The sequence below is a fragment of the Columba livia genome, chromosome 3, assembly GCF_036013475.1.
Source record: "Columba livia isolate bColLiv1 breed racing homer chromosome 3, bColLiv1.pat.W.v2, whole genome shotgun sequence".
NCBI classification, from domain to species: domain Eukaryota; kingdom Metazoa; phylum Chordata; class Aves; order Columbiformes; family Columbidae; genus Columba; species Columba livia.
In genome coordinates this window covers 115,591,775-115,606,217 of record NC_088604.1, presented here as the reverse complement: position 1 = coordinate 115,606,217, position 14,443 = coordinate 115,591,775, and the positions used below count along the sequence as shown (strand labels likewise).

Sequence of the window (14,443 nt, the reverse complement as noted above, 5' to 3'; positions counted from 1 at the left end):
CACAGTTCCTGATTTTTTTCTTGTGGGGTCGTGTACCAAACATTTCGGCCAGAAAACATTCAGCTAGGTCAAATCATGCCATAGAAATGGTCTCTTCCACCAGGTTGTTTAACAAGACAGGTTTTTAGGCTAAGCAGTATTGGGAAGATTCCCTGATAAGCTTTCCCATGAGAAATACAATGAAACTTGCAGATCTTTATTTGTAAAGATCAGTTACTAAAAATCCTGACATTTGGTAGGAATGCCAAAAATACAGCTGTTCTCTTGTTATTTGACTATCTATATTCCCACCTGGTGCAGGAATATATTTCAATCCCAAAACAACCATGTGTCATGCCAAACCCCACCAGAAAGGCAAGGCATGAAATTGTCAATACTCATCGCCTATAATGAACATTCCGAACGTGGGATATCCTTACAGGCAGGAGCATCTACCAAAGCAAGTCTAACGCACAACGCATCATATCCCACTCGTTTAGGTTGTTCCCAGAGTAACTAATCTGCTGTGATAAAATTCATGTTCAAAATCCAGAATGGAGAAATCAAAATTAAAATATGTATTAAGAAACTCAGGTCCACAATGTTTGCACAATAAACTGTACGTGTCACCTCCATCATTTGAGCTCCCTTGTCTTTAAAAGCATCTGTTAGCCAAGACCTTGCAGCGTTTGAAAGATTTAGTCTTGCCTTTTGAGGGCAAAAGAATGTAGTTCCCTTTGTATTTGTTAAGTAATAGCAAGAAAAACTAGGTCATGAAGTTACAGCAAATATGCTAAAATGCCCAAGTGTTCTTCTGTACCAAAATTCAAGAAAACACTGTAATGATACAGACGAAACTAAATCACAAGTGCTTGCTCCTGCAGCCGACTTCAGTACTAGCTCTGGAATATCAAAAAACCTCACCTCATTTGATACTCTTTAATATAATTCAGCTAAACCCTGCCTTTCTCCTGACACCTAAAGAAATGAGCTGCTAACAACAGCTGAAATTAAGATACCTATTCCTTAGCAAACAACTCCTGTGAAAAAAAAGAAAAGAAAAATAAGTCAACTCACCAACTACGCTTACTCTTTTCCTTCTTCATTAAAGAGTTTTACATATAATATCTGCTTGTTGATGGTTTGGTTTCAGGGTGGCTTTTTTTGATCTATGACCTTCCTTTGCAGCATGGTACAACACTGAAATAGTGCTTTTCCTCACTGTTTAAGTTGGAATATTATACCATCCAGATACAGATTATTGGATAATTTTACAGAATAACAAAGTAAGGAAAGAAAAATTTGTGAATCTAAATATACATATCTTAAACAACATAAGTGTTAGTTTATTACATCTGCAAATACTGCAGTCCATTAGTCAGCAAATGGTAGCAAATTTCTGCAACATTTATTGATAACTGAGGATAGCAGACAAAAAATATGAAGGGATTATTCAAGTTCCCTGTTTGTCAATTTAAACTGCTAATGAAAATAAGATGGTTTTAAGAGCAATTCATTTTGACACATTTCTTGGATTCCTTTCAAAACGATGCAAGAATAGCTAAAGTTGTTATGCGTTCAATGGTTACCTCTTCCATCTAAGTATTATACCTATCTCAGTCAAGGAGTGCATGTTTCCATTATTGTTGTAAATACTATGAAATTAATCTTTAAAATAACTTCTCATTTTGGCTAAGAAAACAGGAAGTAACTAAACATTGCATGTTTCCACACTATAGCTACAAAATAAAGCCATAAAGACAGGCAGTATAGAATGATTTTTGTATCTACTTGTTTAAAACCGCTGCTTTTTTTAAAGGTAGACAGAGGCAAAGGCACTAGAATTTCATTTTAATCTTGATGTATTCAGAGATTTTTCAAAATGATACAGTAAAAAAAAAGTAAGAATTCAGTCTGGCAATAATCACACAGACAAATTATCACAAAATGATGTTGCCATCTATTCACAAAATACTTCATTCGGCCCACAACTTCACCAAGTGCACAAGATGCTTCAAGATGACAGAACAAAGCTTATCTTCTTTTTAAAGGCACATTATCACAGGCATGTAAAACAGCACCAGCCTTCTTGGGCTAAGATATAACCTTCAAATATTGCATGCAGTAGAGGTGAAAGACCCAAGTAAAGTCAAGCAGAACAAAGCATTTACCAAGGTGGAATTCTGCCAGCAGAGAGTTTTCCCTTCTGCCCTTCACACAACAATCTATTTGCAACTGAAACCGGATTCTTGATTCCTGAAAAGAAAAATTAGCAAGAAAATGGGAACAAAACATTAAAATATTTTTCCACGTAGCATTGTAGCATTCATTTTGGCAATGGGAGTCAGCTTCCTTTAATTCCTAAACCTTTGCCAATTCATTAAGAGACACCTTGTGGTGTTATATTTCAATTTAATAAAAACTTCATCAGTTTTTCCTTCACATGTCCTAGCAGTGGTGACAAGGCCTCCTAATGAACACTTCCCACCCTCTGGTTTTTTGTTTGGTTGGCTGGATTTTTTTAATCATATTGAAATATCAGGAGTGATCTCCTACCACAGAAATCTCAAATTAAATCTGTGGTATTCTACAGGCCAGAGATGTTTCATGAACATTAATTTTTCAGGATGGAAAGAGCTTTCATTTGGATCTATCTGGCCAGAACAGGGATTACAGGATTCAGACTCAGTCTCTCATTTCCTCCTTCCCCATGCTTGGAAGCACACATTTCGTAACAAACAAGCCTTGAAACACTTAATTTTACTATTTATTTTAGATTTATATCTACATGAGGAAGTTATTACCATGGTTTAGAACTATTCTAGGATAAAGAACAAAGCCTGAAGTGTTGTCAGAAAAGCTGTTCAATAGTAACAGTCAAGGCTGTTCAATGTACTTATGACAAAACCTCAACAATCCCTATTTGGGACTCTATATTTGTTTTGTACTGAAAGCTAAAACTAGATCAAAAAAAAAAAAAAAGCACATTAGTTCTCAGATTAAATATATCCCATATGCAAAGGTATTTAGCCTTGTAACAGTATCACACAAAATAAATCCAAATGTAACTGCTTATGTGAGAGAATCATAGAATCATCAAATCATGGATTCGATGATTCTATGAAAAGAAACTTCGTTCCCTTAGAATCCTAATTTGATCAATTTAGCTATGATACCAAAATATCATTTGGCCTTATGACTGATATACCAGTAGGTTCTTCGAGGAGACAGAGAACAAAAACAAATACAAAGCTTAATTGAAATGCTTGTACCTTTTTTTTTAATAGTTGCATTTCATTATAAAGCTGCTATTCTATAACACAAATCCATCTCAGCAAACTCACTCCCATTGTGAATACTCTATAGTATCATCCGTTTGTTCTGCATCAAAGGATTACCAGCGAACCAAGACCACACACTTATGTAAAACAGATTAACACAAAACAGTGCTTCAGGGAGCAGGAATGCCTCCCTTTTTTATTTTATAGGAGGCAGAATTTATTTATATGAGGCAATATTTACAATGTGCCCGTCACTCTGAAAAAGTAACAAAAGAGGACAAAATTATCTTTGCACTTAAACCAGTAGTTAGCTTTACAATACATAGTTAACGTACCACTCAGTGCTCCAACTGCTCCAAAATTTAATGACTTTCCATCCATTATACTGGCATCACATTCTATCTCACCCAGAAGGTTTAAGTTAGACCCCAATCCTGCATTTGTAAAAGGAGAATCCTAAAAACAAGAACAAAACACTATAAGGCCACATCCATAATAGACGAGATCAAAACTTTTGTATAACTGATCTGATGACACTGATCTTGGTACAACACACTTTCTTGCTCTAATAATTTAATCTTCCGTAACAAAACCAACAGTAATTGGAACAGGGCATCTCAAACTACTATAATAGATACCTTACACCCTCTATAGGGTGTGACATATCTCCAGCGTAATAATGGGCTAATATAAAAACCAATCACCCAATAATTTAAGATGATCATTTATATGCAAGCAAAAGCTTTATGACGCAAGTGAAAATCTCTTCCTCCCTCCCCCAAAATTCACACTTCATGTGGGCCCTTACCCGTCAGTTTAAGTCACACCTAACAACCACTGCATAGACCACAGTCTACCTTAGAAACTCTTAAGTATGATACAGCAGCAAACTGTCCCCTCAACATCCTAAGCCTATGATTCAGCTCTGCACACAGAAACTAAGAATCAGCATTAGTAATAATTCGCTTTGTAAAATATCTATTTGATCGTTAGTGTAAGGACAGTCGTTACTGTGATCTGTAAGTTTAACCAAGGCGTATTTCATAGAAAGTATAGCACATTTAATAAACTAATTTACAACTAACTCCTCTTCTATAATCACCTTCTGTAGCTTTTTGCAAAGTCAAGGCTCACAAACAAGAAGCTTTACATGCTAGAATCAAAACCACCCACCCCAATTCCATCAGAGCATCCCCATGACTTGAAAAACACCAAGTTTTTAAGTAGGGCAGTTGAGGACTCTCACTGGCAGTTCAATATAATTCCCTCTTTCTAGATGTGAGCACAAAACAGAGCACAGGGCAAAGAAAGAGAACAGCCCAGAACAGCCAAACAGCAACATTTCAGAGGGATGCTGCTGGATTTCAGAGTTTATCTGTTTTTATTACAACCTGATGTGACAAAGAAGATGGTTGTCTAGACCAAGTGTGAACATGCCAATGAAACTAGATGGTCATACTATCACAGTGTATGTAATATAAGCTGAATTAGTAAACAAATCTACTGGAAACAGCTCAAGGTTCTGTCTTCAATGTTAAATGAACCGGTTCTTTTTTGTACATACTAATTTGTAATGAACACAAGGAAACAAAAGAAAGAGAGAACACAGAAATGGAAAATTTGTCGATGAGCTTTTGTCAACTTCCAAATAAGCAACTAGTAAGTAAATTTAAAACCTGTTTTCCAAGATTTTCAGTCTAATTTACGGATGTATTTAAAGTGTTCTTAATGTTTGAGTCACCAAAACGCTATCTTCCTGAAGAATCATGAATACATAATGCATGATTAATATATAATCTTGAAACACTATACTATCTGTGTTCATTTTATACTACTCATCTTTACTATCTGCTTTTTGCTTCCGCATCCAAGAAGTAGCAAGAGATTTTATCCTATTTTATCACACACCACAACAGATCTTAAGATTCACTGTGTACTTCATTGTGGTGTTCGACAGCTATGCCTCACAGCACTTAAGGAAACTCAAAAAGATCTTAGGATAATGAAATATTTGCAGTTTAGTGCACAGGGAATGACTTTCCCTAAAAGGGAGTGGGGGGAAAAGGGGGTGGAATATGATTTTTAAAAGGCTACCAAGATGATGGCAGAAGACTACAGAGCAGCCATTGGCTTAACTGATTTCATTGCTCCCCAGGCTCTACAACTATAAAGAAAATTACATCAGTGAAGTTTAGAACAAAAGGATGATAGAAGGGATGGAAGAAAACTAAACATGAATGGTGAAAGGTACTTGGAGGACAAAGTAAAACCAGGAATGCATTAGGATGAACAATTCTTACTCCTAGCACTGTCCAAGTTCCTTGGGTCATCAGAGCACATAGACCTGGAAGCAAAGACAAATTTCTGACATTCTATTCCAAAAACATTCGCTCAGTGCACTATACTCTAAAGGATCAGCAAAGAGGAAAAACTTTGTGCTCTACAGATTTGTCACAGCCACAAAGCAAAGACAGCTGTTATCTTAAGACCAGATGTCATGGACAAATCAAGGGAGTAAGAAGGGCCCATCAGAACAGAAGTTCTAGTAACACGGTCCAGAATCCTGCAGCCAAGACACAAAGCTCTCTATCGTCAGATAAACATAATAATCAAAAGAGGGTAGGCAAAAAATACAGAATACAGAGGGGCAGTAGTTCAGTTTATTTCTAAAAATCTAGATGTGCTTGATGCTTTGGCATATCACCTTCACTGGCACAACATCAGGGATGCACCAAGATAAACTACTCTGATCTCAAGACCAAGGAAATGCCACGTGTCTCTCCATACAGAATATTTCTCACCATAGTACAGAATATTGGACAAATAAAACTCTACACCAACAAAACTGTAGAAGCCTCTTTGGTGGTGTACCTCTTTCTAGAACACAGAAGGAATCTTACCACTACAATCAGTCACAATATGAGTTACTCCCTCAGTAAAAAGAAATAAAGACCAAATTCCAAGTACCTGTTCAAAATTTCTGTGGACCTTTACAGTCTGAACTCAACTAAGAAGATGGTCTCAGAATTGCCAAGAGCAAGATGGTCTAACTCTGTCTTCACAGATCTGAAAGGTGATGTGGTAACAGCTTTAGACAATGGAGGAACTGGGTGTGAACACACTGAATTTATGATACCTACCCGAGTGTCTCCAAGATGAGATAATAAGCCTTAGAAATGAGGCAGGGAAAAGCCTTCATGAAAAATGGAAACAGAAATTCACACCCACCTCTATGAATAGGCAAGGACATGGAATATACCACACAGATACATCTCTCTTTGAAAACATGAATTTCTGCAAAGTCTGACAAAAGATTTCAAGAGTGATATACAAATGGAGGAATACAACTTATGAAAACTAAGGTGTATTTTTGAATGAAAATTCAAAACGTTCAAGGAATGAAGAAACATTATGAAACCAGAAGTGTACATGCTTTCAAAAGGGGAAAGAAAATAAACTGAGTTAACTGAAACAGTCTCTTCACACACTCGGACAGAAAAATGCAGTACTGCAAGCACTATCTTATATGACTGCCGTAGGATGGGGAAGAACCCAGTCAAAGCATGTATGCAAGAAGAGGGGGAAAGGGAAAGGGAAAGGGAAAGGGAAAGGGAAAGGGAAAGGGAAAGGGAAAGGGAAAGGGAAAGGGAAAGGGAAAGGGAAAGGGAAAGGGAAAGGGAAAGGGAAAGGGAAAGGGAAAGGGAAAGGGAAAGGGAAAGGGAAAGGGAAAGGGAAAGGGAAAGGGAAAGGGAAAGGGAAAGGGAAAGGGAAAGGGAAAGGGAAAGGGAAAGGGAAAGGGAAAGGGAAAGGGAAAGGGGGAAACCACTTGTAATACAGAAGGTGTCTTCAGGAATATACTTCTAAATAAAAACCCAAGCAGAAATCAGCCTTCGTATTTCAAAGGAAACTGAAAAAAGACAAGAAAGCAAACCAAGCATGATCTTTGCATGAACAGCGAGCCCTACTACCATAGAAAAGAGGGAAAAGACACACAAATGGCTATTCAAAGCATTTTCACAAAAGATAAGCTTTCAATTATGTGAAAAATATTAGAATACCTGGCAATTACTCCACTATTGAAGTATCTCTAACTTACAACATAAACCTATCGCAAAGGAGGTAATTCAAAGCTTTAAGACATGAAACAAAAGTTTCATTTGCCCAAGTCAACTCATCTTGTAAAAACTCTCAAGCTATCGAGGGTATATTTTTTATTTTTAGAACCCTTTTTACTTCAGGATGTATTTATAAATGCTCTGGCAGGAAACACAGGCACGCTCAAGTCTCTAGCTGTGGTCAAAGTTGGAATGCTTGAAGAAGTTACTCAACACTGTAACACTAATAGTGCTGAATTACATCTAGGCAAATAGTTAAACTGCTCTATTTTCAATATGCATTAAAGAACTTTCCATCCATCTTTGATACAGTTTTGGCTACGGTTTACCTGCAACTTTTAAAAGGCATTCAAAGTCTAAAGGCATTTCTTTTTACACACTGTAATTTTAAAATTTATTTTTCTGAGGGAATTTAGTGACAAGAACTAGTAGTCTACAAGAATGAGTCACATCCCTTTCAATTAAACCCGCTAAAATTTTTTTAAAGAACACTTCTGCCACAGATTACTGTTGGCCACTCTGCTGCAAAACATCAGAGTATTGCTTTTAATTAGCATTAACAACTTCCAGTTCATTACCCATTAAAAGTTCATCTATGGTGACCGCCTTAATACAAAGAGACTGCTGGTGCTGTGCTCTCTTCTTTAAAGAGAAGTCCCTGGGACTCAGATTGTATATTGAAAAATCTTCATTAGTACAAAATAAGCAAACAAACAAATAAAAAACAATTCAAGAAGAAACAAGTTCTTCCACTGCAAAATTTTGCTGACAGCCACTCAAACCCACTGCCTGAGTATTTCAACAGGTTCAAAATATCCTTTGCATTGATCCACAACAATAAAAGAGTAAATTCCGCAGTTTCAGGAGCAAGGAGATCAAACCCCAAAATGTGACACGCGCTTCCCCATCATATTAATTTCCAATTTACATGATGTTCCTAAAGAACATTCTACTCAAATCAGATTAAAAAACACAAGTGAACTATACAGTATTAATACACTAAACTTCAAAAAAGTTCGAAATCTTCATCATTCTTTACAACAAACTTACATTTTTGTCTCCAGTACCTGAACAGCAGAGCTTCTGAAATGCTCCATAGTCAAAGGAAAGCTTGAGATTGCACGTTATCCTCATATCCAGCTAAAAATGCAATGTGTTTCTGTTGAAAACTGCAAGTTTTAAGGGAGCTTGTGGAGGGGGATCTCCTCCTCCCCCTAGAAAAGCTGCCCAAATCACATTATGTTTCAAGAGAAGTTCAGACTTCATATGGTGGCTGATAGCAAGAGTGCAAAAAGAAACATGACTGCAATCATGTCTTTGTGGAAGCATCCAGTGTAAATGATGAGAGTTATGAGGCACCTTGTCTACACCCATTTTATTACCAAAAGCTGAAAGAAATAACGTATTCATTTGTTCCTCTGCAATGACAAGAGTTCACAAACTGGAAAACATAACTGCCTTTAATCACCTTATCAAATTCAGCTGATGCTTACGAAGGCCAACATGGTTATTTTAACAGTATTCTGGGTCAGCTGCTCTTGTTACTTTGCCAAGGAAATCTACCTTTTCTCTAGTTAACTATTAGCTGAATATTATCTTGATCACAGAATACTATTTAACTTGAGATTCATATAGTCCCACAAATAAAGGCTGTTCTTTCTTCCCTTGGAGCCTGCAAAAATAAAACAGAAAACAGACAGCATACCACAAGCAAACTGTCAGCTTGCTCATAAAAGATCAAGAGCAAGTCTTGCGCCTCAACAACTCTTTGAAGTGATGCCTCTTGGATTAGCTGAAATTCTGTGTAATAAGAGTTGTGTAATTGAGTGGAACTGAGGAAAAAAAATCATCTTTTGTGACATTTCCATGAAAAGATATTTATGCCTTGCAAAGACTAGAGATTTCTGGAACGCAGCATCAAAAGTCCTAGAGAACTGTGAAAGTGATTAAATATTTCTGATAAACTCACAGCAACGTGTTCTACATCAGCCAAAATATCAAGTAGTTACAAACAGTACTGCACAATGGAATCTGTTAACACATGTTATACAAACTTTTGTTGTTCTGTGTCTTCATCTGTATTACAGTGACACATGTAAACAAACACTGTTTGCATAGAGATTTTTGTATTTGCCAACTCAAAATGCCAAAGTACTTTACGAAAAGTCACTATTTCTTCCTGCACAAACAAAAGGGTAGTGAGAACTCATTACAGAAACAGTCAACATACAAACCTACATTTTTAACTGTAAAATTTTGTAATTGATGAGAAAAACTATTCTGTTTGCTTTGTTGACTTGCCACATGCAGTTTCTGTTTTCCATAGAGCAATAGGAAAAAAATATCATAATTAAAACAAAAGCTCTAGAAATGGCAAGCGATGTCTGAAGGTGGTATTCAGAATGAGATAATAGTAGACATAAACCTTTCAATATTTTGAAAGATGACAGTCTAACACATTGGAATTTCTAATTCAAGATCCAAAAAACCTGCCACTAGAAACCACACAATTTTCTGTTTTGAGCATACCTTTGATTTTTCCTCAATGTAACTCCATAGCAACATCCTTTAACTCAAAAGAAGCACAAACCCCAAAGCCTACACCTTTATCCCAGTAACAGAAAGAACAACCCGCAATTCAGAGGTTAAATAAATCACTTAATGAATAAATGAAAGCAAATAATTACATTAATGACAGCAGTATAACCTGAACAAAATAATATTTGATCTTAAAAAGGAGAAAAAGGGAAAAAAAATAGGTTTTGTGCAACAGTGCACATGAAAATACTACCAAAGGAAATGATAAAACCAGAAAGTCAAATTATGGCAGGCCCGACCAGAATAGTAGCACGAGAGATGAGGAGAAAAAGGTTGGTGATGGGAGTAATTTCATAAAAAGGTTTTTATTTTCATCTTAAAGCTGTAGCTTCTTACACAGATGTCACTTCAGAGTATTTAAATCTACTAAATAAGTCTCTTGGAGATAAGAAAAACAAATAAAATCTTTACCCCAGGCACAGCTGCAAAGAGTTACATATAATAGCTGTTAAGCTTCTCAAAATATGTTTTTTTCTGTGTAGACCAGGAACATGATAAAAATCACAACATAAGGTAGATTTCTTTCTTTCCACTGAAGAGCCAACTGACACACAAAACAATCTTGTGGAGCAATAGCAGCCTCAGTTAGTTTATGGAAGTGCATTCTAAATAATTCCATTAGAGATATACACATTAGAGTATTGGCAGGTGAAAACAAAAGGTAAGATAACACATGAAAGCATATTTGAACACTTCAGTGGAGACCAAAAGTACCGTTCAAAGCCTGCCTTACTTACAAAGCCTGCTAACCTTATCAAGTATGCAAATTAACACCTTCCCAACATATGTGTCAGCAAATCCACTGCTAACCCTCTCAGAACACCACCACAAATTCCAAAGGCAGCTAATTATTTTTACAGCACAACACTTACCTTGGCTTCCTTCTTTATTAATAAAGCTGGAGAGGAAGAAGCAATTACTCCTTACAGGAGAAGAGTAATACCCATTTCAATCATTATTGCCATGAGGGATTAATGGACCTTGGACAATAACCAAACTGTCTCATCTATATCCCAGAAATTTTAGCTTTACTCTCTCCGACATTATTTCGTAGGGACACTTCACTAAAATCAGATGCTGTAAAAACTTCACCACTCCAAGAAGACACTTTTCCAAAAGCCTCACAAACCGCTGCTTATCTCTTTATAATTAGCAAGACTTTCTATCTTAATTAACAAGTACCATTTTGAAATAAAGGCCTTACTTGTCCTATTGTTCCCCGCACAGTTGTCGTGAAAATCAGAAAAAGGCGTTATCTTACACTGAAGTCACATTTCTCTGTACAGCCTGCTTCTAGTCTCTTATCCCATCAGGGAGATCATACAGAAACAAAGTAAAAAATGTCAGGAAAAAAGCCTTTGAGAACCACATTAATTTAAGCCCATAGCAGAAGTACATTGTGGGACAAACGAGAACTTAAAATTCCTACTTCATTTTCACATAGTCCTTTATTTCGATGGAGAGACAAGCACCCTTAAATTTATGTAATCACTTTTGTAGATTTAACCTGAAGAAGTGAAAAGAGTATGAGTAACACAACCCAAGAAAGCTCAGAGATACTCAGAGATAGTTACCTCAATGTAAATACTACATGAGAGTATCAGTAGAACTACTGAAGAGAAGACAAACTACATCTCAATTATTCGGATCATAATTTCAACAAATGAAACATAACTTAGTGTGAGATATTAATGCAGACAAAAGGAATGAAGACTTAGCCTAGATTTTCTACCTAACAGATGTGACCAGTCGCATGATTTTTTTCCCCCCCCGTGTAAGAAACAGGGCCAGTGCAGTCTACCTGTAGCTGTTCCCTACAAAGTGTTTGTTAAGTCTTGAATCACTGTATTTATTCTTGAAAGTTAAAGACTATCTGATAACACATGCCTAAGATGACAATCAAATTGCACCAACAACTTTTATTCAGATTGCATTTTTAGAAACTCTTTAAATACATTTACTTCAAAATACAGTGGATGAGCTTCCATGTCTGTACAGATAGCTAAATATAAGATACAAAAACAGAAATCCCAGCAGATTTTATCATTTGAATTAATACCTTCCTACAGAAAAATCTGGCAATGTACTAGAGAGACATATTTACTACTAGTCAGAAATTCGTACCTCTAATTCTATAAGTGCTGCAGTCACTGCATCTGTTGCAAGAGCACCAGCCTGTAGCTTTTCAATTGCCTGCAAAACAGAGTTTTTTGCTGATGATTAGTAAATTCTGATCTTCTATGACTAAGCCCTGCATTTTCCTAACCCTATACAAAACAAAATCTTTGCCAAATCAGTTTAAAATGTAGGAGGACATAAAACCAAGAAGCACTGGAAACAGTCAGTATGCACCACGTAAGGGCAGATCTGAAGGCGTGATTTCACTACTTTGACATTGCGACGCTGCGCTTCGTAGCACATTACTGCATCATCAAATTTATAGGAAAATACATTCTTATACCTGGTGTCCTCAAACAATGTTTCAATCAAGAAGTTTCTAATATTCCTTCCAAGATTCAACAAAAACCTCTAGTGCCACATACAGCAATTAGTATGAAATTGAACAAAAACCATGAAGTAAGCTTATCTAAAAGGTAACACACAAAACCACATCAAATAAGACAATGTTATAGTCAAACTATATATCCATTAAAAAAAAAAATGAACTTCTAGAGCCTAATGTTATTTTAGATCCACACTGGTCATGAATTTACAGTCAAGTCTCTCAGGGAACCCCAAAAAAACAACTATGGCTGCATCTGCAGTTGCAAGACAAATCTGCAGCTGTTTGTTCTTCATACAAGTTATTTATGTTGGCTACCTAGCTTAATGAACCAAACAGAATCTCAAATGAAGACTTTACATTCAACAACAGCCTTCTTTTTTTTTCACACATGCGTAACTACTGCACAACTTCAATGAACTAGTGTTATGTTTGGATGATTTTTGAAGCTTCTCATTACAAAATTAGATCGGTATTAAGATTGAGCAACAGAACTGTGAGATGAAGTGATATAATTATCAGAGGCCAACTCTGAGACTCTTCTAAAAAGCCTGCGAAGTTCCCCAGCTGAAGAAAGGAAAACGCATTAAAAATTTCGGAGACAGGTCTTCAAGCTTCTCATTCCACACTTAATAGACAGGACTTGCCAGCTCCAAAACTAGAGTTCTTGGAGAAGATTAAAAAAACCTAATAATTTCAATGGAAATTAAAATCTTGCCATTTCTCCCCTTCCAGCTTTGGGAAGAGGGTTTTGATTTTCCTGTTTCTACCTCCTCTCCAATTAAGAAGTTAAGAGCTATCAAGGAGAACAGAATTCTAAAAATCCCTGTGTTCACAGAGCAACCTGGATGCTAGAGTTTAAATAAATTCCAAAAAGAGTGGACATAGTTGAAAGAAAACCCCAGGTACCGTATTTAGCTCCAGAAATCCCAGAGCCTTGGGAACAGTGCAGGAAGCTGTAGAAATATTCCATGTAGGTACCAGTGTGACCTTCTTCTGTTCCCCCACCGTTCCGTTGGTATCTGCTATTTGCCACCACTGATGAGAATGTTGCTGCACCTCATGGCAACGCACTCTCCTGACTCTGTATTTTAACTTTTGCTGCTTCATTTTTCCTCTAGAAATGCATACGGCCTAAATAAACCCAAACATGCCCGTTCATACTGAAGGAACAGCGCTACCAAATGTATTTCTTCTGTAACACCACAAGACCGTAGAGCTGGTAAGACGTACCTTCTGACAGGCTCTTTTGCACACATGTTTGTATTCTTTAGCTTTGGATTCTGAATGATAACCTGCACCTACAATGAAGGCAAAAGGAAAAGAGATTAAACTACCTATCAAACTACAGCCTGTAGTTCGCATAAAGAATTAAGATACAGCCAGAACCAGCCTTCCTTATTTTGGATTACATTGGTAGTTCCTTTTTGTATCAATGATTGACAATTTTATGCATTCCAACGTTGATTCAAATACGCTCAGTAAAACACAGGATACAGAGCATGCATGCAGAAGCGTGCAGGTATAGATCTCAGCATCATACAATCTCTTACTACAGACACTTTCCAAAAGATCGCCGTTTTCCCCATTACTGGAGGATTTCCAGCAGAGCTTTTTGTACTTATTGTCCATCACTGGGCAAAACCTTTGGTTTTAAGTCAAACTCCGATTTTTCTTCTACTGCTGGTTTGCAAGTTGGCAACTACCATTCTGTTCATCTTCTCATGTTTATGCTACATTTTAGACCCCATTATTGCTGCTTTCGAACCAGGAGAGTTCCTTCAAATCAAGAACATAACAAGGTTTTAATATTTTTCCCATTTTCAGTCTTTCTGTCTATCCTGTTGCATCTAACCCTTTTGCTCTGCTTTACTGCTACTGCCCCCTGCTTCCATACTGTAAAGATTTATCAGTGCCCTCTATTAGACTAAATACAGCATCAGAAAAATAACAGACAAGACTAACAT

At 36.7% G+C, this 14,443-nt stretch overlaps 1 protein-coding gene across 5 annotated transcripts in view; it reads right to left on the bottom strand.

The window, feature by feature from the left end:
• Positions 1–14,443, bottom strand: part of TASP1 (taspase 1) — an 80,431-nt gene that overhangs the window by 60,611 nt on the left and 5,377 nt on the right. For all 5 annotated transcript variants that reach the window (XR_010471916.1, XM_065059909.1, XM_065059906.1 and 2 more), the window contains exons 3-6: positions 13,710–13,777; positions 12,098–12,166; positions 3,596–3,716; positions 2,151–2,235 (exon numbers count right to left, since the gene is read on the bottom strand). Coding sequence is in view for 4 of the 5 variants with exons in the window: in XM_065059909.1 (XP_064915981.1) it covers positions 2,151–2,235; positions 3,596–3,716; positions 12,098–12,166; positions 13,710–13,777 (343 nt within the window). In the remaining variant the exon portion in view is untranslated. The remainder of the gene's footprint in view (positions 1–2,150; positions 2,236–3,595; positions 3,717–12,097; positions 12,167–13,709; positions 13,778–14,443) is intronic.